General features: G+C 52.3%; 1 protein-coding gene across 15 annotated transcripts in view; it reads left to right on the top strand.

The window, feature by feature from the left end:
- IQCE (IQ motif containing E) overlaps window positions 1-26383 on the top strand; it is a 50459-nt gene that overhangs the window by 12224 nt on the left and 11852 nt on the right. For 10 of the 15 annotated variants that reach the window (XR_644658.3, XM_009202513.3, XM_009202515.3 and 7 more), the window contains 14 exons: window positions 11-139; window positions 683-817; window positions 1897-1967; window positions 5949-6062; window positions 6180-6230; window positions 10310-10380; window positions 11355-11427; window positions 11742-11806; window positions 13689-13852; window positions 15246-15301; window positions 17240-17439; window positions 20622-20726; window positions 22492-22582; window positions 25802-25969. Coding sequence is in view for 14 of the 15 variants with exons in the window: in XM_009202513.3 (XP_009200777.1) it covers window positions 11-139; window positions 683-817; window positions 1897-1967; window positions 5949-6062; window positions 6180-6230; window positions 10310-10380; window positions 11355-11427; window positions 11742-11806; window positions 13689-13852; window positions 15246-15301; window positions 17240-17439; window positions 20622-20726; window positions 22492-22582; window positions 25802-25969 (1493 nt within the window). In the remaining variant the exon portion in view is untranslated. The remainder of the gene's footprint in view (window positions 1-10; window positions 140-682; window positions 818-1896; window positions 1968-5948; window positions 6063-6179; window positions 6231-10309; window positions 10381-11354; window positions 11428-11741; window positions 11807-13688; window positions 13853-15245; window positions 15302-17239; window positions 17440-20621; window positions 20727-22491; window positions 22583-25801; window positions 25970-26383) is intronic. The other 5 variants (XM_009202514.3, XM_003895668.4, XM_009202518.3 and 2 more) reach the window with 2 other exon arrangements.

A 26383-nucleotide genomic window follows, 5' to 3' on the forward strand; every position in this document is an offset into this window, starting at 1 on the left:
GCTTTTCTAGAGTCACCTTATCTCTCTAAGCCAAGAAAAGTGGCCTCCTGGAGGTCCCTCAGGACGGCAGGGAGCATGCCTCTGAGCGGCCGAGCGTCCCTGACCCCGCAGAAGCTGTGGCTGGGAACTGCAAAACCAGGTATGTGGTTGCCACACTGGAGGCCCTTCCTGCTTCAGAGAAGAGTTCAAGAAATTTCAGGGAGGGGTTTGAGATGGAGTTTTTAATATTCCTTGTTTGAATTATATTGTCTTTAATTTTCTCCAAGACACTGAATATTTTTTTATGTCATGCACAAACGTGGTTTCGCCAAGTGGCACTTTAGCCTCCCTTGGCCCCGTGTGGTCTCTGTGTGGGAGTGGTGAGTTGGAGCCGGTTCCGGCCGTCTTGCCAGAGCTAACTGTTACAGTCTTAGGAGTTTGGTGGGCTGGTCAGTGCCATGCTGGCTACTTGATATTAGACATGGTAGAAATATTTCTACTGTGGAAATAGGCAACTACTGTAATCAGGACTTTATTAATGTATATTTGGGAGCCGGTTATTAACCATTTACCAGCACACCACTGACGGCTGGTGTATACCAGTGATTAAGCTTTCTTCAATCCAGGAAAGTTGATTAGAAACAAAACCTTCCATTGTGTGTGTTTGTACCTGTCATGTTAAACCCATGCACATTCAAACCAGGAAGTCTGACCCAGGCCCTGAACTCACCCCTCACCTGGGAGCATGCGTGGACCGGCGTCCCCAGCGGCACTCCCGACTGTCTGACAGACGCCCTCAGAGTGAAGAGGCCACATCTCAGGCGCTCTGCCAGCAACGGTGAGCATGCCAGTGGTGGCAAGGCCGAGGCCAAGGAAGAACAGGAAGGAAAGGACAGTCTCTGGGCTGGAGGCGTCCTTCGTCAGAGCGGGATTTCAGGCTTCATGTGTGAGCTCCGTCAGTGGGAGGTTTTGGGAGGCCGTGGGAACAGTGACTCACGAAACCCGCCTGCGCCAGAAGGTAGCTTTCCTCGTGGGTGCAGAGACGTCTTGCCAAGTGTTATTTGTGCCTCCTACCCTAAACACAGAGGCCTGCTTAAATTTATTCATTGAGTAAATGATATTAGGAACAAATAATAATAAATAAATAATGATAAAAAGTCCAAGTTGCACCAAAGAGAATCAGCTTGTTGCTGTGTTTATGTTCCTGTCTAGTCTTTTTTTTTTTTTTTTTTTAGAGATGGGATCTCGCATGTTGCCCAGGCTTCAAATTCCTGGACTCAAGTGATCCTCCCACCTTGGCATCCCAAAGTCCTGGGATTACAGGTGTGAGCCACCGCACCTGGCCTCTCACTTTATCCACATGTTTCCCACCTATCCTCCTTAAGGAAGAACAGCTCCCAGGGTGTATTGAAAACCTCCTCACTGTACCCCAGGAATTGATTACCTTCCTGCTTTTACTGGTTAGGAGTTATCTTTTAGGCTGAAATTTAGATGTTTAATATACTAGGTATCATTAAAACCAAAGTAAACATGACTGTTTTTACATTGGAATGGGCGCTGAGATGCTCTGTGCATTTTTTGTGTTTGGTATTTGTTTGTTTTGCTATTTAAATCTGAATATGTCCCTCCTCCTTCCGTGAGTCCCTTCTTTCATCCTTTTACTGTCGTTAAACTTGGTCTTCACATCTTTATTTATTTCCTTTTTGCTTCATCTCTCTATATCTACCATTTTTAGTTTTCTTGCTACTTGGGGAAGTATCTTGATCAGGCCAAAAAACGTGGAATTATTTTTGCTTTTTTATTTTTTTCTTTTTTAGAAGGAAATGTTATTAACTTCCAGATTTTCCTTAAAGTATAGCCAATAATTCTTTCTACTTTTTAGATAGTCTTTGAAAAGATTTGTCTATCTTTCTCTAGGTCATGTCCCTGGGACTCCTGTCTACAGAGAGAAGGAAGACATGTATGACGAGATTATTGAGTTAAAGAAGGTAGTATTTCGGTTTGTTCTCTATTGATTTGAAACAGTGAAAGCTTCCTATAACAATCTATTAGAACATCAGTGCCTGTGCTGGGAGGTGCCCAGATGGGAAGAGCGGCAGCACTGGGGTTGAACCTGAGTTTGAGCCGTGGCATAGTACCCTAGGAGCTGGTGTTCCTGGTTAAAGGCCGTAGCACCAGCACGTAAAAGGCAGCAGAGCTCATGTTCCATCTGTGTTCTGCTTCTCCAGCATGATGGGGAAGACTGGATGAGGACTAGATAAACTTCAGAGTCCCCTTGTGTCCTGAGATTGGGTACTGTGATAAGGCCACTGGTAGAGTTATCAGTAACCTTCCATGTATGCCATGCTTTATGTTATCAAGACATCTCATGTGCCCTATCTCAGTTGCCCTCTACAGAAGCTCTGTGGGACAGGCAGGGCCACTTGTTACAACCACCGTCTGCTGATGGACTTGAGACTCAGCGACGTTAGTAGTCTGTTCAAGGTCAACCAGTAGCAGAAGCAAGATTCAAGGTCACCTGCCTCCCAAGGCCAAGACTCTATATTACCCCATGGCCCCTCCCATTCATGAAAGCATGAACTGCATTGAGCTATATCATCATTGTCACTGCCACCAGCACCGTTACCATCCCGCTGGCTCTCAATATCCGTAAATGTTTGCCCTGGAGAAGACATCTGTGTTCATTTCCTTCCATAATTTTAGTCTGTTTATAGACCTACTGTCTCCACCAGTTGATGTGTGTCTGAGACACTGCGTTCAGCTGGGGCACCAGAGGGCAATAGGGCATTGGCAGCCTCACCCCCAGAGCACAGAAGAGGATCTGGAAGCCGTTTCCCCTGGGGAGCTGGGAAGAAACTGGGGAACCTGGAGTAGGCCATTGTACAAAAGACAGCACCTTCTCTGTTGGCCGTAGAGAACAGTCAGACTTGAGGCTGTGTGAGAACACGCTTGCCACGAGAGCTGTCTGACTGGCCGTGCCGCTGAGGAGCAGGTGCATGCCCTGGCCTTGGAGATTCTGAGCACAGGCGGCGGCTGCGTGTTGGGGATGTCACGGACATGATCCTCATTCTGGTTGGAATGAGCTGAAGGAACTCAGTGTGGACTGGGGGGTTATCTCGTTTGGGATTTTCTCAGCCTCTTGAATCTGTAGGTTTGTCTTTTGTCAGATCTGGGACATTTTCAGCCATCAAGTCTTGAGTTGTTTTTTCAGCCTTGCCCTCTTTGGTGACAGCTGCTCAGGTCCCTGGTCTCTGTTCAATGTTTTCCCCTCCGTCTTTCTTCATGAAGATTGGGTAGCTTCGTTGTTTGGCCCTCCAGCTCACGGATGCTTTCCGCTGGCCTCTGCATCCTGCCGTTGAGCCCGTTGTTGGGTGTAACCTTACTGTCTCTCTTCCATTCTGAAATCTCCATGTGGCCCCTTCTGTCTTGGTCTTCGCTGAGACGCCCGCCCTGCCTCTTCACTTGTTTCAAGCGTGTCTGTCGTCGGTCACTGGCGCATCTTTGTGGTGGCTGCCGTAAGTCTGCAGCGGGATTCTAATGTCCAGGCCATCTCAGTGTTGACGTTGTAGCTTGTTTTTCTTCATTCAGGTTGAGCTATTCTTGGTTCTTAGTATAAAAGTGATTTCCTTGAAACCAGGACGCTTGGAGTGTTTCGTCGCGAAACTCTGACTCTTGCTCAATCCTGTGCTGTGGCAGGCCTCCTCTCACGCTGCCCTGTGGGTCAAGAGGGCACCGCCTCACTACCACCCGCGAGGGTGGAGGTCCAGTTCCCACTCAGCCATCATCAACCCCTGCTCCCGGAGGGGCTCCTCATTCCCGCTGGGCAGGGCGGGAGTTTGGGCTCCTCACTCAGCCTCTGCTGCCGCCGCCCTGGCTGGGAGGGAAGGGCCACCTGTACTGCTTCCGCTCAGCCTTCGCCGATGCAGGGGTGGCCTTGTTGCCGCCAGGCGATGGTGGTCCCGACTCTGCACGGCCTTCTCTGGAGCCCCACCAGTGCAGGAGGGGAGGGGCCTGGGTGCAGCCGGACAAGGGTGAGTGTCCGGGCTCCCCACGTAGCCTGTGCTGTGGGGAGGACTGTGGCGTTTTCCGTGGTCTGCCTAGGGTAGAGCAGCTCCTGCCTGTCAGTTTCTGCCTTGTTGGTCTGTTCCTTTCCTTGTCTTCTGGCTGGAGAGAAGAGGCTTTGCGTGGGCTTTTATTGTCTGCACCCACTGGCGTTTTTAGGCTGTTGGCTTCTCCAGCATCCAGCCCAGATGAGGCAGAAAGAAAACTGAAGGAGCTCCCTGCCGTGTCGATCGCTGGCCCCCCAAGTCCCGGCCCATCTGCCATCTCCACCTTTCCAGTCTTAGGTTGCATTACACATGGAGCGCAGGTGTTGAGTGGAACTGACAGGAGGAGTTGGGAGGGGTGAATCTAGGTCACGCTCCTGGAAGCAGCAGTCCCGTTACTAGAGCTCCCATCTTCCTCCATGGCTGGGCCTTCACTCATTGACTCCACAAGCTGAGTGCCGGCTTGTCGTCATGCCTCCTGAATCTGTGGGTTTGTCTTCAGCGATCTTGCGAGCTGTGGATGTGGCTGAAGTGCCGAGCCACCCCCACGGGGTGCGCACTCCAGATTGTCTTTTGCTCAGAGGTCCAGTCTCTGGAACACCACAGTCTTTTGCAAGAAGGCCGTGTGGGAGGATGGCTGGCGGTTAGATGCAGGCTGAGGCTGGGAGTTGGTGAGCTGTGGCACAGCCCAGCCTACATGCTGTTTCTTTCCTGGACTTTATCTACCACGAAAATAGTAGGAAGAACATAATTTCAAAGTACAGGATAGTTGTAGAGATTGAATAAACTTAGTTTTGTAAGAAATCGACTACATAGTTTTTTGTTTTTTTGGTTTTTTTTTTGAGACAGAGTCTCACTCTCATCTAGGCTGGAGTGCGGTGGCGCAGTCTTGGCTCACTGCACCCTCCCCGTCCCGGGTTCAAGCGATTCTCCTGCCTCAGCCTCCCGAGTAGCTGGGATTACAGGCACCTGCCACCACGCCCGGCTAATTTTTTGTATTTTTTGTAGAGATGGGGTTTCACCATGCTGGCCAGGCTGGTCTCAAACTCCTGACCTCGTGATCCACCCGCCTCGGCCTCTTAAAGTGCTGGGATTACAGGGGTAAGCCACCGCACCCGGCCCCGACTACACAGTCTTTTTTGTCCCCCATCAGGTCACCACAAATTGGTAAAGAATTTGTCCACAGATAAAGATTGGGAAGCACTGCCTTCCACCTGAGCTGTAGCTGAGAATAAGCATTTGAAATGCATATTAGCCTTGGATGAGTTTTATTGATAAAAACGTGAACAAAACGGACTTTCTTGTGTGGTCATGGGAGAGAATGCATGGTGCGTCACCGTCCAGCCCCAGTGTTGGCGGCATTCCTTTCCCGTGCATTCCGTGGGACGGAGTTTCTCAGCACGGGTGCCGTTGGTATCTTGGGTGGGACAGTTCTTCTCTGTGGGGGCTTCCTGCCCATCCAGCTTTCCCCGTCCCCACCCACTAAATGCCAGGCGTGCCCTCCGGTGCCCTCATGTGACATCCAGATCTCTCCCCACCCACCACACACCGTGCCAGGCAGCTTTCCAAATCTCCCAGCTCAGTGCTTCCCTGGGCCTGTGCGCGGTGTGGTGTGCATGGCTGTGTGCGGTGTGTGTGTACTGGTGTGTGCATGGCAGTGTACGCGGGGACATGTGTGTGGCATGTGCGCAGCGGCGTGTGCGTGGCTGTGCGTGGGGGGACCTGTGTGCAGCGTGTGCATGGTGTGGTATGCTTGGCTGCGCAGGTACGTGTGCGGCATGTGCTTGGCTGCCCGGGGACGTGTGTGCGGCGTGTGCGCAGCAGCGTGTGCTTGGCTGTGCGTGCGAGGACGTGCGCACGGCGTGTGTGCGGCGTGTGCGCAGCGGTGTGTGGATGGCCGTGCATGGCCCTTCTTTTCTTCAGTCATTGCACGTGCAGAAGAGTGATGTGGACCTAATGAGAACGAAGCTCCGGCGCCTGGAGGAGGAAAACAGCAGGAAGGACCGGCAGATAGAGCAGCTCCTTGATCCCAGCCGCGTAAGCTCCTGGCGCTTCAGGGACGGGGCGCGGGGAGGGTCCTCGGGGCATCTACCAGCCAGCCCTGCTGTGGGCTACACCGAAGGCCGTCTTCATGTCTCAATCTGCTTACCACAGGGCACAGATTTTGTTCGGACTCTGGCAGAGAAAAGGCCCGAGGCCAGTTGGGTGAGTATGGGCTGTGCAGGGCAGAGCCTTTCCCTAGACGCTAGTTACCGGGGACAGCCACAGCGGGGACGCCCTTCCCTGCAGCACTCACTCATGAAGAGTAGCAGGCGGGAGGCGACTGCGGACCCCCAAACCCTTCTCCACTGACACCTGGGGATGCCACGGGGAGGGGGGTCAGCAGGCTCACCACAGAGGCCAAGCAAGACACTGTAGGAAAAACCCGTCACAATGGGCAACTTCTCCCTCACACCTGAGAAAATACATTAAGCTCAACAAGTGCTCCCAGCACTTTGGGAGGCTGAGGCAGGTGGATCACTTGAGGTCAGGAGTTCGAGACCAGCCTGGCCAACGTGGTAAAACCCTGTCTCTACTAAAAATACAAAGAAGCCGGGTATGGCAGCCTGCTCCTGTAGTCCTGGCTACTCAGAAGGCTGAGGCACAAGAATCGCTTGAACCTGTATGGCAGAGGTTGCAGTGAGCTGAGATGGTGCCACTGCCCTCCAGCCTGGGCAACAACAACAAAAAAAAAAACAAAAACAAGTGCTACAGAGGTAAATCAGGGAGCCAGGGCAGCGATAAAGTCCTTCAGATAGATCCAGACCCCCCAGGTACTATGTGACGATATGTAAAAAGTGGAATGAAATGGAAGGAGGGAAGACGTTGCCTTTTGGAATGGTAATGCCATGGCGATCAACTGTAGGTAGCACAGTACACCTCCTAGGAGTCAAGGAAGTACTTTTCTAAAGCGGGAAATGCTGCAAGAAAACCGAAGGGGATACGATTTTGAGATTATTGAACACACATAATAAAATAACATGAACGACGTGATTAATGGATTTGATCATGTAAAATTAGAAGTGACGGAATCAAAACCCATGGGACTAGGAGCACCCAGATCACTGTCATGGGGGAGGGGAAGGATATTATGGATCAAAACAGCAAAGTGTTCTGTTCAGAATATACGAAAAAACCATACATCTCTAAAGAAAAAAAGCTGTCTCCTCCGAACTATGTCACAGATACAGAATGTAGAACGATTGTATAATCATTACGTGTTTAAAGTAGATGGTGAGAGCCTGGTTCTGCACCTGGGATGGCACAAAGTAAATCCTTAACAAATGCCTGTAAGTAGTGGGTACTTTCGTAAGGAAAGGGCTCCATATTTTTGTTGTTCTGGTGCTCTGTGAGCGTGTCTGTGGGTTTTTTTTTTTTTTTTTCTTGAGACAGGGACTCACTCTGCTGCCCAGGCTGGCGTGCAGTGGCAGGATCATGGCTCACTGCAGCATTCGGCTCAGGCGATCCCTGGCTCAGGGAATGCTCCCACCTCAACCTCCTGAGTACCCGGGACCACAGGCACGTGCCACCACACCCAGCTAATTTTCTTTTAGTTTTGGTAAGATGGGGTCTCACGAAGTTGCCCAGGCTCATGCGATCCTTCTGCCTCGGCCTCCTAAAGTGTTGGGATTACAGGCCTCAGCCACCGCACCTGGCTAACGTTAATTTAAACTAGGAATTCTAGATCCTAGGGTATATGCAGTATTCATTATCATATGGCAAATTGTCCACCAGAGTGGCTGCACCCTACCACATCTACTTGTCATCACCTGCCTTCAAGAAACATTTGCAGATGTGCCTGAGGAGACCTGGCCAAGGATTTTGATTATAGGATTGACCAGAATCACAAAAATGGGCTACAACTGAAGTATGTGTCAGTAGGCTACAGTGATAGGTTTTAGAGGATAGCTTAAAAAAAAAAAAAAAAAAGATTTTAAAAGGGTCTATTGGCCGGGCGCAGTGCCTCATGCCTGTAATCCCAGCACTTTGGGAGGCCGAGGCGGGTGGATCACCTGAAGTCAGGGGTTTGAAACCAGCCTGGCCAACATGGTGAAGCCCCGTCTGTACTAAAAATACAAAAAATTAGCCGGATGTGGTGATGTGCCTGTAATCCCAGCTACTCAGGAGGCTGAGGCAGGAGAATCGCTTGAACCCAGGAGGCAGAGGTTGCAGAGAGCCGAGATCGTGCCCCTGTACTCCAGCCTGGGCTACAAGAATGAGATTCTGTCTCAAAAAACAAAAAGTGTCTATCAATAGGAGAGACTGGATAGAGAGACTGTGGGAAATAGTGTGGATTCACAGGCGCCAGCAGGGACAGAGCACCAGGAGGATTTGTTGAATGTCAGGAAAAAAAAAAAAAAAACAAGATTCAGAGGGATGCGTGTGACAGAGCCCCGTTTCTGTGAGAACAGAGGGCCTGACTCCCCGAGTGCACACACACAGCCATGCACAGAACCAGGTGCAGAGGGGCATGCAAGTGGAAACAGGATTCGGTTGGCTGAAGAGGGGAGTGGCCAGGTCAGAGTATTTTAGCCTCTATAACGTCTTCATTTTTGTTTTGTTTTGTTTTGTTTTTGAGACAGAGTCTTGCTCTATTGCCCAGGCTGGAGTGCAGTGGCGCGATCTTAGCTCACTGCAAGCTCCGCCTCCCAGGTTCACGCCATTCTGCCTCAGCCTACCTAGTAGCTGGGACTACAGGCACCTGCCACCATGCCTGGCTAATTTTTTGTATTTTTAGTAGAGACGGGGTTTCACTGTGTTAGCCAGGATGGTCTCGATCTCTTAACCTTGTGATCTACCCGCCTTGGCCTCCCGAAGTGCTGGGATTACAGGCGTGAGTCACCGCACCCAGTCCTGTAACATCTTCATTTTTTTAAGGAAAATGTATTCATGTATGACTAACATAATTTATTTGTTTGTTTGTTTATTTATTTTGAGACTGAGTCTGGCTCTGTCGCCCAGGCTGGAGTGCAGTGGTGAGATCTCGGCTCACTGCAACCTCCACCTCGCGTGTTCAAGCGATTCTTCTGCCTCAGTGTCCTGAGTAGCTGGGATTACAGGCATCTACCACCATGCCCGGCTAATTTTTGTATTTTTAGTAGAGATGGGTTTTCACCATGTTGGCCAGGCTGGTCTTAAACTCCTAACCTCAGGCAATCCACCTGCCTTGGCCTCCCAAAGTGCTGGGATTACAGGCGTAAGCCACTGCACCCAGCCAACTAACATAATTTAAAATGACTTTAAAATCCAATGTAAAAGTTGTGTATTCAAGCCTGGTGTGGTGGCTCACACACATAATCCTAGTACTTTGGGAGGCCAAAGCAGGCAGATTGCTTGAGCCCAGGAGTTCAATGCCAGCCTGGGCAGCATAGTGAAACCCCATCTCCATTTAAAAGTTGTCTATTTAGAAGAAAAGAATGTTCTTTAAAGAATATAAGAATGTTGTCTCCCGGGCGGATCACGAGGTCAGGAGATCAAGACCATCCTGGCTAACACGGTGAAACCCCGTCTCTACTAAAAATACAAAAAACTAGCCGGGCGAGGTGGCGGGCGCCTATAGTCCCAGCTACTCGGGAGGCTGAGGCAGGAGAATGGCGTAAACCCAGGAGGCGGAGCTTGCAGTGAGCTGAGATCCGGCCACTGCACTCCAGCCTGGGCGACAGAGCGAGACTCCGCCTCAAAAAAAAAAAAAAAAAAAAAGAATGTTGTCTCCTCCAAGCAAGACATTCACAGAAAAGGAGGTGAGGAGGCCTCTGGAGCTGTTCTCCCTTCCCCAGATGGAGGGGAGCGGCTCCTCGGGGCCCTACAGCTGCGCTGTCTCCCAGCCCCACTCGCTGCCCTGTGGAGACTGAACTGGGTAGCCCTAAGGGCTTTGAGTCCAGGGTTTCTCCAGCTGGTGATGGGGCTGCTTCCTTTATTTAATATAATCAAGGGAGCACCCTGCTCTGTCCCCGAAGTGTGTGGTGTGCTTGGGGAAGGGCTGCCAGTCGGTCAGTGTGCCCACGATGGCTGCCACCTCCTCCTGCTCCAGCCGGTGTCACACCCCTGCCATTCACCCAGCTTTACTCAGGGAGAGGACAGCACAGTGGGGCCCTCCCTCTTCCCTGGGCCTGTAGTCTAGAAGAGAGGACAGTGCTGGAGGGAGGAAGGCCAGTGAGGTGTGCAGGTGCTCTGGGAGGAGGGGACAGCCACGTCTACTGAGGGAGAGTGGGGGTGGCCTGCCTGATGGGCATGTTCCCCGGCAGGTCATTAATGGGCTGAAGCAGAGGATCCTGAAGCTGGAGCAGCAGTGCAAGGAGAAGGATGGCACCATCAGGTGGGCACAGGGCCTGCATCCTCTCCCCTGCCTCCTGCCCCCCTGTGCTGCTCGCTCAGACTCCAGCCTTTGTTCCTCCCCAACCCCTGTCCTGTGTCCCTACTCCCACCCCAAAGCCGAAGGTAAATCCTGCCTCTTTTTAATTTTTTTTATTGTCTTTGTTCCCTCTAAATATTTCCCTTCAACTTCTTCCTGTATTTAAGGAATGCTTTCTCTCTGCTTGCTCTGTGGACCCTGTATCTTCCCAGGATGAGGTTTCCATGCCTCAGTCCTGTGCCGTCCCTGTGCTGTTTTTGGTGTGGCTACTCGCGTTTCTTTACCTGCCTTTCGAGTGCGAACGGAGAGTCCTTCTGGGCCGTGTTTTGGTTTCTTTAAGGGAAACTGAGGCCACACATCCATTGCCTCGTGTCTCCTGTTTGTACAATAGTTCCCCCCTCGTTTCCTGCCCAATTTTGTCAACTTAAGTTTGCAGATTTCTTCTTGTTTCAGTGCAGAACCTCCATGACCTTACTTTGGTTTCTCTATCGCTGTCTCTATTTAAAGTCTGCTCTGTGTTGAAAGCGAGGGGACAGCCTGACAGTGCCAGGGAAAAGGTGATTCTCTCTTCCTTACAAAACCAACCACTCAAAGCGGCTTGTCCTCTCTAAGCTCCGAAGTCTTTCCTCACCATTAATCTAGTCTTTTAAAGACAGCATCTTGGAGAAGAGTATCTCTAGGGAATCTGTTTATTCACTTTGCGAAGCAGCTGGTCTACACAGGGGATGCTTTCCAGTGTGAGGAATTCTCCCATCAGGCTTGAAACGAGTCCCTTGTTCAAGGCACAAGCTGAGTGAAGGCCCATTCAGGCTTTTCCCTCCCATCCCGGGTCTCTTCCAAAGCCTCTCCTCTTCCGAATGTTCTGGGAAACTCTTCCTCTTGCTCTGTCCCCTGGGAACACTGGCACGGCCCTGTTAACACTGAACTTGGGTTTTCAGCAAACTCCAGGCTGATATGAAGACCACCAACTTGGAAGAGATGCGGATCGCCATGGAGACGTACTACGAGGAGGTGCGCTGTGCTGGGCAGTGGGGCGGAGGGCGGGCACCGTGCTGGGCAGCGGGGCGGAGGGCCGGCACTGAGTTGGGGGCACCAAGTGGGAGGGGACTGGCACTGGCCCGACATGGTGGGTCGAGTCCAGGTGGCCCAGAGCTGCGCTCCTGGAGCCTGCTCCTGCTTCAAGCCCAATGGAAAGATGAAGTGCGACCACTTAGTTTTCGCTTCCGGCTGTAGGCAGTGGTCAGGACTGTGATGTCAGTCTTCTCAGAGAAGGTCTTCTCCATGCTAGCCTTGTGTTTTCATGCATTTCAATTTGGTATTTACAGGTGCATCGTCTCCAGACCCTCTTGGCAAGTTCTGAAACCACCGGAAAGAAGTATGATGGCCTTTTGTGAGCTGCGTTTTGTGTGTTGCCTTCACGTTGTGGAAGCTCCTCTGACAGCGTGTGGCTGTCACGTGGGTGCAGCATACACTGCCCTTAGTTTGGCAGTGGTGCCAACACCGCACTGTTCTGTTCAGGGTTAGAGTTGATACGTTTCCATTTGCGGTGTTCACAGACTCCTCATAGTGACCACGTGTTGACGGCCAACGCTTGTTCAGTGCTGCCCGTGTTCGTTCTAGATTCTACATCCTGCCTTCCAGCTTAGAGCTAGAAAGTGCTGTTTCAAAGCAGATCCACCTTTTTAGGAAGACATTGCATACAAGGACAAGTTTACTTTGCCACCTAATGTTTTCCTAAATAAGTTTATCAGGAGAAACACTGAGGTTCTCCTTGTCTGGTAGATCTCCCATATCCCTTTCCCAACGGATGCATTCTGGGTGGCTGATCCCTGACGGTGGCTTTGGCCGTGTCACTGGCCTCTGCAGCAGCTTGCTGATGTCACGGACTGCTTTCCTTTTTCTTTACCCCTAATCCTTAAAACTGGTTGGAAAACTTTTTCTGTAAAGGGCCAGATACTAACTACAATTGATTCTCATTATTCAATTACAAAGTGTCTGTAGGTTTTTGTAGTGCAGTGGTTATCATGTCTGCCTTACAGAGTTATAAAGTCTCCATGAACATGGAATGAGCGAATGCTAAACCACTGCTCCTAGGGGAGGAACAGGGCTCCTGCGAACTTCTGCTCACAATATATATATATATATATTTTTGGAAAATGTTGCCCAAGCTGGAGTGCAGTGATGCAATCTCAGCTCACTGCAACCTCCGTCTCCTGGGTTCAAGTGATTATCTTGCCTCAGCCTCCTGAGTAGCTGGGACTGTACAGGCATGTGCCACCATGCCTGGATAAATTTTGTATTTTTAGTAGAGATGGGGTTTTACTATGTTGGCAAGGCTGGTCTCGAACTCCTGACCTCAGGTGATTCGCCTGCCTCGGCCTCCCAGAGTGCTGGGATTACAGGCGTGAGCCACCGCGCCCGGCCTGGTCACAACATTTTTATCAGCCAGTCAGAGTATAACCTGGCTAATGTGTGTGTCTGTTTAAAGACACCCTATTTAATAGTGATTGTGGATTAATTTTCATCAAACTCACGGCTGGCCTGAATGAAGCTTCTCGCACACACATAAGCATCTCTACAGGGGCCCACACAGCCTTCCTGAGCTTAGAGGCACTGGACAGCACTCAGCACTGCAGTCCAGCCCACTCAAGGCAGCATCACCAGCAAACAGCACAGAAGCGTGAGAGCCACAGCACCAGGCAGGCCACAGAAAGCACACTTGTTTTTACATGAGCTGAGGTGAGGAGCCGAGCACCACCTGGTTCAGCCCGAGCTGGCATTTTTCATCACTTGTGCACGTGTGAGAATTCCCACAAAACTCCCGTGCATATTGATTTTGGGCTGACGGATCCATTTTAGCAGCAAGCACATTCGCAATTATGGGATCTGCAGATAATGAGGATCGACTATACTTTAGACCTTGTGGGCTAAGAAGTGAAATCTAAGCTATTCTGTAGGCACCTGCTGGAACAAGATACGTTTCCACAACCCTTCTAGTGATGGCATGGAAAATACAATACTGTTACTTGAGTACGGTATTTTGTTACACAGGTTTACCTTGCTTAAGGATGGGGTTCCATTTTGGGTGCTAACATTTTGCTTATTTAGGGTTCAAAGTTATTACTGCCTATTCGATTTCAAATACTCACCTACAAAAGCCACTCTGAGCTCATGACCAGCAAAGCAAGCTGTGATTCACCTGCCCCTCATTTCAAGCATGTGTGAAACCAGCTTAGCAATGCAAACCTCAGCCCACGATTTGGTTGTTCTAGGCCCCTGGGGGAGAAGAAGACGGGCACCAAAAGGCAGAAGAAGATGGGCAGTGCCCTCCTGAACTTGTCCCGGAGCGTCCAGGAGCTCACGGAGGAGAACCAGAGCCTGAAGGAGGACCTGGACCGCGTGCTGAGCACCTCCCCCACCATCTCCAAGACACAGGGTACCTTCCTGAAAGCCACTGCAGGAGGGAGGCCAGGGAAGGGCGGGGCATGGCCACTGGACAGGCACCACGAGGGCAGATGTGAACCCTTGAGCGATGCCAATTCCCACCTGCGCCAGCACCTGCCACGGGCCACGCGGTGCCCAGGGGATGGAGCTGTGAACGGAAGCTCACAGACATCCCTCGAGGAGACAGTGCTTTTGGAGGGAGGGAGGAGCTGGGTCAGATGCGTGACAGGTGTGTCAGATGGCCGTGCCATGGAGGAGGGGAGGAGGACACATTTTGGGGTGAGGCAGGTGGTGTGTGCAGCTGCAAGCAGGGTTGACAGGAAGGCGCCCCCAAGACAGTGACAGCTGAGCGGGACCCAGAAGGAGCGAGACAGCCATGAAGACGGCAGCAGGGGTGGGACAGGCGGGGCAGGGCTGAGCGCCTGGGAGACACGTGGAGTGTGGCCCCTGAGGCCCAGTGGGGCGGCGGGGCAGGGTGCCATGGGAGCCTTAAGGGTGCCGTGGGAGTGTTAGGCAGAGGGTGGAGGGGGCCGTGCTGCTTCCCGAGGCCCCCTGGCTTCTCTGCAGAGACAGGGATGGTGGCAGACAGAGGCTTCTGCGCTTGTCTAGTCGAGCTGCTGGTGGCCTGGATGTGGGGAGCAGTGGGTGTGGTGAAAGGTGGTCGGGGTCTGGTTGCATCTTGTAGCCAGAGCTTAGGGAAACTGCAGAGAGGGTGTAGGCTCTGAGAGGGAGCAGCCAGGCTCCAAGGCTTTTCGTCCCAGCAACTGAAAAGACAGAGTTGCTGTTTCCTGAGATGGGGAAGGGCCACGGGAGGTCTGAGTGTGTGGGAGTGCGGGCCAGGCAGTGGCTGTGTGGGGGGTGCGGGACAGAGGCCTGGTCTGGAGAGCCAAGCATGCGGGTCACCAGCACTCAGGTGGACCGAGTGAGCTCACCCGGAGTGAGAGGAGCAGGGGTCAGGCCCTGAACTTGGCCGTGTATGGTGGGGCGGGCGGCAGCCAACAAGGCAGAGGGGAGGAGTGGCCAGCGAGGGGCTGTGCATGCCAGGAAGGGGACAGACTGAGAACCGATTGTTGGATTTGGCAGAATGACAGTCATCGGAGATCTTGATGAGAACTGTCTTAATGGCCTGGCCAGGTGGAATCGGGAAAGCACGTCACCCTGAGATGCTTGGAGGCCATTAGTACAGACATCTCTTCATGGTCCAAGGGGACAGAGACTGGGCCCGTGCTGGCGAAACCCCCAGGGGGCCGGGACCTGTCAGAGTGGCTCTGCAGCCCCGCAGGCTGCTCCAGCTGTGGGAGAGGAGCCTCAGGCTGTACCTGAGAAGGGTGGCCCTGCTGGCAGTGCTCGCCAGGAGCCGTTTGAAACCACACTGCTTCCCTCAGGTTATGTGGAGTGGAGCAAGCCCCGGCTGCTGAGACGCATTGTGGAGCTGGAGAAGGTGAGCGGGCGTCTCAGGGCCACTGTCCTTGAGGACCAGGGGCCTTATGCTGTGGGGACGGGCTCACAGGGTGCGGAAGGTGGTGCTGAGCATGGCACTGGCTGTCTGCCAGGCAGCGCCACACACAGACCGCAAGGAGACTTCTTCCAGGTGTAGACAACACTGAAGGCAGCTTTCACGCCCCTCACTGGCTGTGAGCTTCTGTGCGTGGCCACAGGCAGATGCGCTTCGCACTGGAGCCCCTCACGGTCCAGCCTGCCTGTGCAGGCTGTGGGCTGTGCCCTGCCCATCGACGACCAGGCGCTGCCTCCACCACTCGAGTTGTGTTGGAATCCATAGGGAACTGTTGACCCAACTCCTGGTCAGCCAGAAATATCGGGAAGTGAACGTTTCCCCACATCCCCTACGCGACTTTGCAAAGTAGGAATTAGGCTGATTCTCCTGGAATTGGACCTCTGTTTGGGGTTGTATTTTTTAAGATAGAGTCTCACTCTGTCCCCAGGCTGGAGTGCAGTAGTGCAATCTCAGCTCACTGCAACCTCCGCCTCCCAGGTTCAAGTGATTCTCCTGCCTCAGCCTCCCCAGTAGCTGGGACTACAGGCGCCTGCCACCACGCCCGGCTAATTTTTTGTATTTTTAGTAGAGATAGGGTTTCACTATGTTAGCCAGGATGGTCTCGATCTCCTGACCTCGTGATCCGCCCGCCTTGGCCTCCTGAAGTGCTGGGATTACAAGCATGAGCCACTGAGCCAGGCTGGTTTTTTCTTTTTTTTTTTTTTTTTTTTGAGATGGAGTCTCACTCTGTCGCACAGGCTGGAGTGCAGTGGCGTAATCTCAACTCACTGCAACTTCTGCCTCCTGGGTTCAGGCAGTCTCCTGCCTCAGCCTCCCCAGTAGCTGGGATTACAGGTGCCCACCACCATGCCCAGCTAATTTTTGTATTTTTAGTAGACATGAGGTTTCACCATGTTGGCCAGACTGGTCTCAAACTCCTGACCTCAAGTGATCTGCCCACCTTGGCCTTTCAAAGTGCTGGGATTACAGTCGTGAGCCACCGCGCCCGGCCTGGACCTTTGTATTTTAAATAGTAAATTAGAGCGTCTGTGTTGTTTGGCCAAGAAGAATAAACCTAGAGGGAAAAACGTTTTTGAAAAATAGTTTTTTACATATTTACAATGTAGAAAACTAGCCAGATACAATGACTCACACCTGCAATCCCAGTACTTTGAGAGGAGGATTGCTTGAGCCCAGGAATTTGAGACCAGCCTGGGCAACATAGCAAGACCCCATCTCTACAAAAATGAAAACCATTAGCCGGGTGTGGTGGTGCACACCTGTATTCCCAGCTACTTGGGAGGCTGAGGCAGGAGGAACGCTTGAACCCAGGAGTTCAAGAATGCAACAAGCTGTGATTGCACTCCAGCCTAGGTGACAGAGCCAGACCCTGTCTCAAAAAAAAAACAAACAAACAAAAAAAAACAAGAAGAGAAGTTTCTATAAATTGTGAACGTTTAAAATATAGAACTTGTTGGGAAGTCAAGGCACCCAGAGGTGGTTCGGAAGCACAGTGGCCAGCACATCCGAGAGCCGGGAGAGGCAGGAGTGGAGGGTGGGGACGGGCAGGAAGGTAGATGTGCAGAGTCGTTTGAGTCACCTCCCCTCATGCCCTCCTCTCTGTTTTAATGGCTTCTGCCTGTGCCCTGCCTCGGCAGGGGTCTGGCGTGCCTCACTTCTGATTAAAGAGAGCTGAGCAGGGATCATGCTCTTCCAGTAGGCCTGTGCCCCGCTGTGTCTCCGGGTAACTCGGGTCCCCTCAAAGCTTTCTCGTGGCCCTGCTGGAGACTTGGTTCGCCCTGCTTCGGTGTCTCTTTTCTGGGTTTAGTAAATAGAAAGTAGAAATGAGAACTAGCATCTAAAACATGCCTGTGTTGCCTCCAGAAACTAAGTGTGATGGAGAGCTCAAAACCACACGCTGCAGAACCAGTCAGATCACACCCGCCAGCCTGCCCTGCATCCAGCTCTGTGCTGCACAGACAGCCACGAGGGGACCGCAGCAAGGACCATGAGCGTCTCCGAGGGGCCGTGAGAGACCTGAAGGAAGAGCGGACCGCCCTGCAGGAGCAGCTGCTGCAGAGAGAGTAGGTCCTCCCGAGGCCCCGCCAGTGTCCCCCACAGTGTCCCCACAGGAGCAGCTGCTGCAGAGAGAGAAGCTCCTCCCGCGGCCCCGCCAGTGTCCCCACAGGAGCAGCTGCCGCAGAGAGTAGGTCCTCCCGAGGCCCCGCCAGTGTCCCCATGGGAGCAGCTGCCGCAGAGAGAGTAGGTCCTCCCGAGGCCCCGCCAGTGTCCCCACAGGAGCAGCTGCTGCAGAGAGAGTAGCTCCTCCCGAGGCCCTGCCCACAGCCTCGCCAGGGAAGCAGCTGTCATTCCCTGTGGAAACTGATCTTCGCCAGGGTTCAACAGTTGTCAGTTTGGAAAACTGTTCAGCTCATAGTGGTCACTGCATATTTTTATATGATTCTAAAACTTCTTACGTTTTGGTGATGAAAGAAAGGCAGCTTTAGTGATAATAAGAAGACACTAACTGACCATATTACATTATCAAAAGCATGAGGGGTCGGGCATACCTGTCATCCCAGCATTTTGGGAGGCCGAAGTGGGAGGATTGCTTGAGGCCAGGAGTTTCAGACCAGCCTGGGCAACATAGCAAGACTCCATCTCTCCAAAATAAATTTTTAAATTAACTGGGAGTGGTGGCTCATGTCTGTAGTCCCAGTTACTCAGGAGGCCACGGCAGGAGGATCGCTTGAGCCCAAGAGTTCGAGGCTGCAGTGAGCTATGATGATGTCACTGCACTCCAGCCTAGGCAACTGAGTGAGACTTCAACTCAAAAAAAAAGTGTAGGGAATGGTGGGAGAGCACATTTAAATCTCTCTACCCCGAATTCCAGAGAAATCTTCAAATTGTCTACTAGAGACAAATTTACTTTCATTGGTTTATGTAAAATCAATTAGATTTTATGCAGCATGGTCTTAATTCAGTAATATGTTTATGGGGCATATGATCTATTAATACATATGAAATAAAACATAAGTGCTGCAGCCTGACGCAGTGGCTCACGCCTGTAATCCCAGCACTTTGGGAGGCCAAGGTGGCAGGATTGCCTGAGTCCAGGAGTTTGAGACCAACCTGGGCAGCATGGTGAAACCCCATCCCTACAAAAAATACAAAATGTAGCCATTCATAGTGACTCAAGCTGGTAATTCCAGCTATTTGGGAGGCTGAGGTGGGAGAATCACTTGAGCCTGGGAAGTCAAGTCTGCAGTGAGCTATAATCATACCACTGCATGCAAGCCTGGGTGGCAGTGAGACTCTGTCTCTGGAGAAAAAAAAAAAAAAAAAACAGAAGAAGACCTAAATGCTGTGAAATACTTGGTGTGAACATAGGGCTGGGAAGGCAGGGCCTCACCGGGTGTTCCGGAGCTCCGGAGCTCCATGACCTGTGGCCACCTAGCACCTGGCCTGGCTCCTGTCCTCCTCCTATTTGCGGCTCCTCTGGGCTCGGCTCTGCCATGAGGCAACCACCTCCATCACCTTTGGAATGATGTTTCTCTCTAGTTTGCAAGCACTACCGTGACTTGCCCCTCAGAGTGGCCTGTGAAGCAGCAGCAGGAGCAGGAGCTGGGAGCTGGTTAGCATGCAGGAGCCCAGGCCCTACCCCGGCCTTTGAAATCACACTCTGCATCCAGTGGGATCTGCAGGTGATGGTTTTTTTTTTTTTTTTTTTTTTGAGACAGAATCTTGCTCTGTCACCCAGGCTGGAGTTCAGTGGCACAATCTGTGCTCACTGCAAACTCTTCCTCCCCAGTTCAAGCGATTCTTGTGCCTCAGCCTCCTGAGTAGCTGGGATTACAGGCATGCGCCACCACACCCGGCTAATTTTTGTATTTTTAGTAGAGATGGGGTTTCACCATGTTGGCCACGCTGAGTCTGGAACTCCTGATCTCAAGGGATCTGCCCGCCTCAGCTTCCCAAAGTGCTGGGATTACTGGTGTGAGCCACCGCGCCCAGCCCTACAGGTGATTTGTGTGCCCTTTAGGGTCTGAGAACTCGGCCAGTGCCTCCCAGCCTGCTAAGTTCTCTGCTGCCTGCTGTGAACAGTAGAAGGCCAACCCGTCACCACTGTCCTTACCCCTCACATGAGGTCTCAGATCACATTTATGGCAATTCATAGGTCGTTTGTAAAAATTCGTATTTCATGACAAGCTTTTCCAATTAAGCAGTCATTACAGAGTTCATAGACATCAGGTAAAAAAAAAAAAAATAAAGTAGTCATGAAAGGTAAATAACTTCTGGAATTATCTATGAAACTGTAAAGTGGCATGACAAGAGACACCTCGTATTAGCCCTTACTATGTGACAGGGGCTCTGCTAAGCACTCTAGGGTTTCTGGCATTTAATAGAGACTCACAGGCCCTGAGCAGTCAGGGCTCGCAGACAGCATACAGTCCATCTGAGACTCGGACAGAGGTCCCCGTTGAAGGCCAGTGTGTGGCCATCACACCACATGGGACGCAAGAAATGCATCTGGGAGCGGTTCAGCTGGAGCCCCGCATAGGCAGTGGCACGGTCTAGGCAAGGCAGGCCCCTGTCCCATTCACGGACCCTGCGCCTGCCTGCAGCACCCCCACGCGGGTGCGAGGTCCGTGCCAATGAGTGGCGGCTGGAGGGGCAACTCCCCATTCTATGGCCTGATGGCAGGGCCTTCTCTGGCATCGTCCTGTTGATCCCCTGCACACAGCAAGTGCTTGGTTCAGGGCAGGCAGGGCCTTGAGGTCTGTCCTTGGCACTGTGTGATTAGAAATGGGCTTTTTGGCCGGGTGCGGTGGCTTAAGCCTGTAATCCCAGCACTTTGGGAGGCCGAGGCGGGCGGATCACAAGGTCAGGAGATCGAGACCATCCTGGCTAACATGGTGAAACCCCGTCTCTACTAAAAATACAAAAATTAGCTGGGTGTGATGGCGGGCGCCTGTAGTCCCAGCTACTTGGGAGGCTGAGGCAGGAGAATGGCGTGAACCCAGGAGGCGGAGCTTACAGTGAGCCGAGATCGCGCCACTGCACTCCAGCCTGGACGACAGAGCAGCGAGACTCTGTCTCAAAAAACAAAACAAAAAAAAAGAAATGGGCCTTTGGTGGTCCTCCTGCTCCACCATCCGCTGTCCTAAGGAAGGGTTGAGCACCATCACTTTTCAGAAGCGCCTTCCTGCTCTGACATAACCTCCAGTTTTCGTGAACGCTGATGAGTCTCCTATTCTGTGTGTAGTTTGGAGGTGAAGCAGCTCCTGCAGGCGAAGGCCGACCTGGAGAAGGAGCTGGAGCGCGCGAGGGAGGGCGAGGAGGAGAGGAGAGAGAGAGAGGAGGCTTTGAGGTATGTGACCCGGGTCAGGGCCGGAGAGAGGAGCCAGGCGAGTCTGCACTCCTGCCACCATTGCAGCCCCCCGAGGCATCTCAGCCTCGCTGCCAGCCGGGTTTTTAGAAAGGCCACACCTCCCTGCAGTCTTTCCCTGGTTTTCTGTCACTCAGCTGGGGAATAACCTCTGGGTGCTGAGCAGGGCCTGCCCTCTGGCATCGTGGCCACCTCGCAGGGGCATCCTCTGCTCTGGCTGTGCCAGCACCTGCCCCTTCCCAACGAGCCATCACACTGGCCTCTGGTCAGAGCCACCCTGGTGTGGGCCAAGTCCTCAAGAGGGGCCGCCCGTGCCCTCAAAGTAACGCCATTCGTGAGAGCCAGGAAGCAGCACCCTCCCCACGGTCCATCAGCTGCTGGTGGACAAACACCCTGAGGTTGACCACACGGAGGCGCAGAGCGGACGGCAGTCCCGACAGGCCTGGCCCGGGGACCCTCAAAAACGTGGTGCTCGGCAAAGAAAGCCAGATACAAAAGGCCACGCAGCACACGATTCCGTGTGCAGGAAACGTCCAGAACGGGCAGACCCACCTGACAAGTGCTGCTGCTAGGGGCTGGGAGGGGAGCGGGGACTGCTGACGAGCATGGGTTCCTTTCTGGGGCGATGCAAATGTTCTGGAATTAGATAGGGGTGGTAGGTGCACAACACTGTGAATATGTTAAAATTCACTGAATTATACACTTTAAAATAGTGAATTTTATGTGATGAGTCTTAACTTTTTAAAATGCACAAAAAACTAGGTTAGAAATCTGAGCAGACATATTTAGCACTCAGAATAATTAGTAAGACATAGATTACCGGAATGAAGAAAACCTTGGCTGGGCACAGTGGCTCATGCCTATAATCCCAGCACTTTGGGAGGCTGAGGTGGGCGGATCGCGAGGTCAGGAGTTCAAGACCAGCCTGACCAACATGGTGAAACCCCCTCTCTACTAAAAATACAAAAATTAACCGGGCACAGTGGCAGGTGCCTATAATCCCAGCTACTCAGGAGGCTGAGGCAGGAGAATCACTTGAACCCAGGAGGTGGAGGTTGCAGTGAGCAGATACCATGCCACTGTACTCCAGCCTGGGCAACAGAGTGAGAATCCATCTCAAAAAAATTTTTAAAAAAAGAAAACGTTTCATTTTCAGGAGAAATCTGACTGAATTCTGTCAGAAGGCTAGAATTAAAGTAAATCCAAAAGAGCACATGTGCAGAAATGAATTTTTTTTTTTTTTTTTTGCCTTTAGTACCTAGAATGAACATCTAAACTGCAGTGCCTCCTGTTCATACTGTTTACTAACACCCCAGTGATCCCTGCTTATTTATCTCAAACGCGTGGGCTCGAGTGATCCTCCGGGCTCGGCCTCCCAGAGGGCTGGGATCACAGGTGTGAGCCCCCGCACCCGGCCTCCTACTTACTTATTCACACAATGGATTCTGTTTTTAGTTCTTAGCTGTTTCAGGAGAGGTGCTGGGCCCTGGGGGTCCTCAGCCCTGGCCTCGTTGGGCTTCCAGCCCAGAGCAGGAGACAACAGGAAGTCCCGGCCTGCAATGGGGTTTCTGGTGCCATCAGGTCATAGCTGGGCCCTGTGGCTCAGGGAGACGTGGCCCTACCAGCCCTCTACAGGCTGCCTGGCGTCCCCCTGTCTCAGCGTGGACCGCCCGCCCCACCCTGCCCTGCGCCGGCCTTCATCACATAGTGACAGGTGAGGTGTCTCATTTTTCCCTTTCCGCCTTAGAGAGGAGATTCAGACGCTTACCAGCAAGCTCCGAGAACTGCAAGAAATGGAGAAAGAAGAGAAAGAGGATTGCCCAGAAGTTCTTCATAAGGTACAGTGACCGTTTGCCTGAGTCTCCCGTCAGGTGTGGTGTGGCTTCCTCTGGTCATGACGGTTCCGACCGTTTCTCTGCCCAGAGTTGTTTCTGACCATCCACTGAAAATCCCACTCCCTTTTGTCATCACAATTGATTTCTATAACTCATGTCGTGTGTGTCGAAGTCCGGCGTTTTGGATTAATTGACTGTCAGCAAATTGACTTCTCGAACTGATATTTGAGTCTCAAGGCTGGTAAGTAAAGAGTTAACCGTGTGGCCGGAGCTGTCACTGAGAGGCAGGAGGGGCGTGGGGGTAAAGGACAAAGGCTCAGTCAGGCCTCTGCATGGACCTAGGCCTGCGCCCTCTCCTCTCATCTAAGTTCCAGAACACGAGGCTGGCAAAGCCTCAGCAGGGACTGCCCTGTGGGTGGAGCGGGGCTTCCTCTGCCCTCTCTGCAGAACACAAGGCCAGCAAGGCCTCAGCAGGCACTGCCCTCTGGGTGGAGTGGGGGTTCCTCTGCCCTCTCTGCCGTCACTCAGCTGTGCACGGGTTGAACATGAAGTGACTGTTAGCAGGGACCCGGCAGGTGAGCAGGGACCCTAGGCGGATGCCCTCCTGCCTCTCCACTCCCTCCGCGTGTGTGGACGCTACCCAGGGGCAGCTGGTCGAGGCGGTGTCTCTGTGGCTCCAAGGTCCCTGGCCCTCTGCTGCCTCCCTGGAGGGTCACAGCCATGCTCTGGTCACCATGGCGGGTGCTGCCTGCACTTGCACTTCTGGTGGCAGAAGGGCGTCCTCACAAATCCCCTTCCAGTGGGTAGGATCCTTTGGAGGGCAGGTGTGAGCCCATGCATGTTCAGGCAGGAAGAAGGAGCTTGGCGTCACCATCCTGGGGCTGCAGTTTGCTCTAAGAGGGGCTCGTGGATAAAACCAATCGAAGCCACTGCCTGTGGTCCCAGCTGCTTGGGAGGCAGCAGTGAACCAAGGTCGCGCCACTGCACTCCATCCTGGGCCACAGAGCCAGACCCTGTCTCACTAAAAAAAGAAAAGAAAGAAAGAGAGAGAGAAAGAGAAAAGAACAATGTCTGAAAACAGATAGAGGAGAGAGAGAGAGAGAAAAAGAAAACAAAAATGTCTGAAAATACTGCTGAAATACAGCCTTTTCTGTGTGGTGGGGTTATAAGCTTTTTTTTTTTTTTACTTTCTTTTAGTATTGTCTGAATTTTTCATAATAAGCATGTATTAGCTTTGTGTTATTTTCCTCCTCAGGAAACATTTCTATTTTAGAGACAAGGAAGAGTGGGATTGAGTGATCAGCTCTCCGAGTAGGGGAATCGGCTCTTAGCATTCACGTGGGAATGATTAATTGCAGGTTAAATGGAGTGACAAGAGTGGGTTTAAGAGTTGCCTCAAGGAATTTATAAGCATGTGAACATTTAGATTTTTTTTTAACTGTCTGTAGTTGTGTGAGTAAATGTTCATTTATCTTCTGAGGAGCTGATTTTACCTTTCCAATCACATTGGCACGGGCCACATACTAACAGCTGATCTCACTTTAGCGGAACAGAGGCCTGAAAATGTGTCAGGACTGAGGGAAGATGAGGCTCTTCTTAGGGTCACAAAATCAGAATGTGGAAGCCCAGGGCCGGAATGCTGGTGCCAAGCAACTTGGTGCCACAGCTAAAGGGATCTGGAAACAGCTGGCTGTGTGGATGTACCCAGGGCATCTTCGTCAGGGATGTTAAGATGTGTAGACATGCAAGTGACTGTCCTAGGAAGTTTACACTCCCAGGTCCCTAGAAACAGGAGGCAGGGCACGCAAGGCCACGCAGGAGCAGCGCGTCGGCCAGGAGGCGGCAGGGATGTGCGGAAGACCTGGGCCAGGGCCTTTATCATGGGAAGGAGCGGGCGAAGTGAGGTGAGCTGGCTGGTCGGGGCCGGTGGGCTGGAAGCTTGAAGAACTTCAGCGGGACCTGGGCCACAGGGTGGTCTTGAGCTGTTCCGCACCTGGCCCTGGGTGATTAAGGCTGAGGAATATTGCCTCCTGGAGTGTGGGGCCCAGCGCAGGAGACGATTCTGAGTGTGGGCGCTGGCTTAGTTGCTCGCATAGGATGGCCGTGCCTGAAGGCAGGCCCTTCACTGTCTAGGAATTGGCCAGGCCCAGAGGGGCATCAAGGCCCCAAGCGTCGTAACACACAGATAATGAAAAGCCAGTGCAATCCGTTCTGTGTTGGTTCAAGTCTGTGGACAGGCCACCTGTGCCCGTGCCTGGCCCAGTGTGCACTGGGAGCAGTCTTGTGTCTCCCTCTGGGGAAGGCTTTCAACAACAGCATGCTCTCCACCGAGCTTGCATTCTTGACATGAGAGGCCTTTTCGTTTGTACTGGGTAGTGTCCTGTGGGTGATACATTTGGAGTCATCAGTGTTAGAAATCATAATTTTTCTTTTTTCTTTTTAGAGACGGTCTCACTCTCTTGCCCAGGCTGGACTACAGAGGCACAATCATGGCTCACTGCAGCTTTGACCCCTGGGCTCAAGCGATCCTCCTGCCTCAGCCTCCTGAGTAGCTGAGACCACAGTGGTGTGCCACCACACCCCGGGTATTTTAAAAATTTTTTCATAGAGATGGGGTCTCGCTGTGTTGGCCAGGCTGGTCTTGAACTCCTGGGCTCAAGTGATCCTCCCTGCTTGGCCCTCCCACATTATTGGGATTACAGGCGTGAGCCACTGCACCCAGCCTGAAATCATGGTTATTTCAGTGGTCGTTATAGCAATCCTGGCTTGTTTCTACCTTAAAAACCATGGTAGAAATATATATAATGCCTTCAATCCCAGAAATCCCATGTTTATAATTTAGAGCGTTAAACTAGAAAACAGAAAAGGACCCCAGAAAAACAATTCTTGCAGGAACAAAATGTGACCGAGTGTAGTGAGTGTGTGACGGCCGTGTGAAGAAACGTCCTCTCTCTCTCCCAGAAGGCGTGGCCAGACAGAGTTGAGGGAGTTTAGTGAGAGGTGTGTCTGCACGTGTGTGCTCGCCTGGACACGGTTTCTCAGCAGTACAGGAGACCGCTGTCACGTGGCCTGCGGACCAGTGTGGAACAGCTCTCGCCACATTAATAAGACTCGCCTGATAAGCCCAGCCGCACTGTGCAGAGTAATATCCTGTCCCCTTGCCGGGTACTGCTCGTCCCTGCCCTGGCTTCATCGTCCTCTTTCTCCTTCAATTTCCTGCAGGCCCAAGAGCTCCCAGCTCCCACTCCCAGCAGCAGGCACTGCGAGCAAGACTGGCCGCCGGAGTCCAGTGAGGAGGGGCTCCCGCGGCCCTGCTCCCCCGGCTCTGACAGGAGAAGAGACGCCGCGGCCAGGGTGCTGCAGGCCCAGTGGAAGGTGTACAAGCACAAGGTGAGGCTCCTCAAGGCGACCCGGGCTGCTCCCTGTGAGTCTTCGTGCTCCAAGGCAAGCCACGCACTGTCTAGGAATGACTAGGCCTGGGGGGCCAGCCGGGCCCCGGGTGTCCGAGTACCGTAACATATAGAAAATAAAAACCTCATTCACACACTGACTCATCCGTTCTGGGTGCGTTTTGTGCAATACTGAACATGTCGCCAGATTTCTTTTCATACAGTTTTCTTCCAGAACTATTGGAAAATGAGTTTTAGATGTTATGAAACATTAGCATGTATCTTGTAAGGAACAGTGTCTTCTCCTACCTGCCCACAGCACCGTGACTGCCCCTCAGACTGTCACAGCAGCTTGATATCCTCACCTACCGGCCCTTCCTGTTCACATTTCCCAAACGTCACAAGACGCTGCCTG

Source organism: Papio anubis, chromosome 4 (genome assembly GCF_008728515.1).
Source record: "Papio anubis isolate 15944 chromosome 4, Panubis1.0, whole genome shotgun sequence".
In the NCBI taxonomy this organism is placed as follows: Eukaryota; Metazoa; Chordata; class Mammalia; order Primates; family Cercopithecidae; genus Papio; species Papio anubis.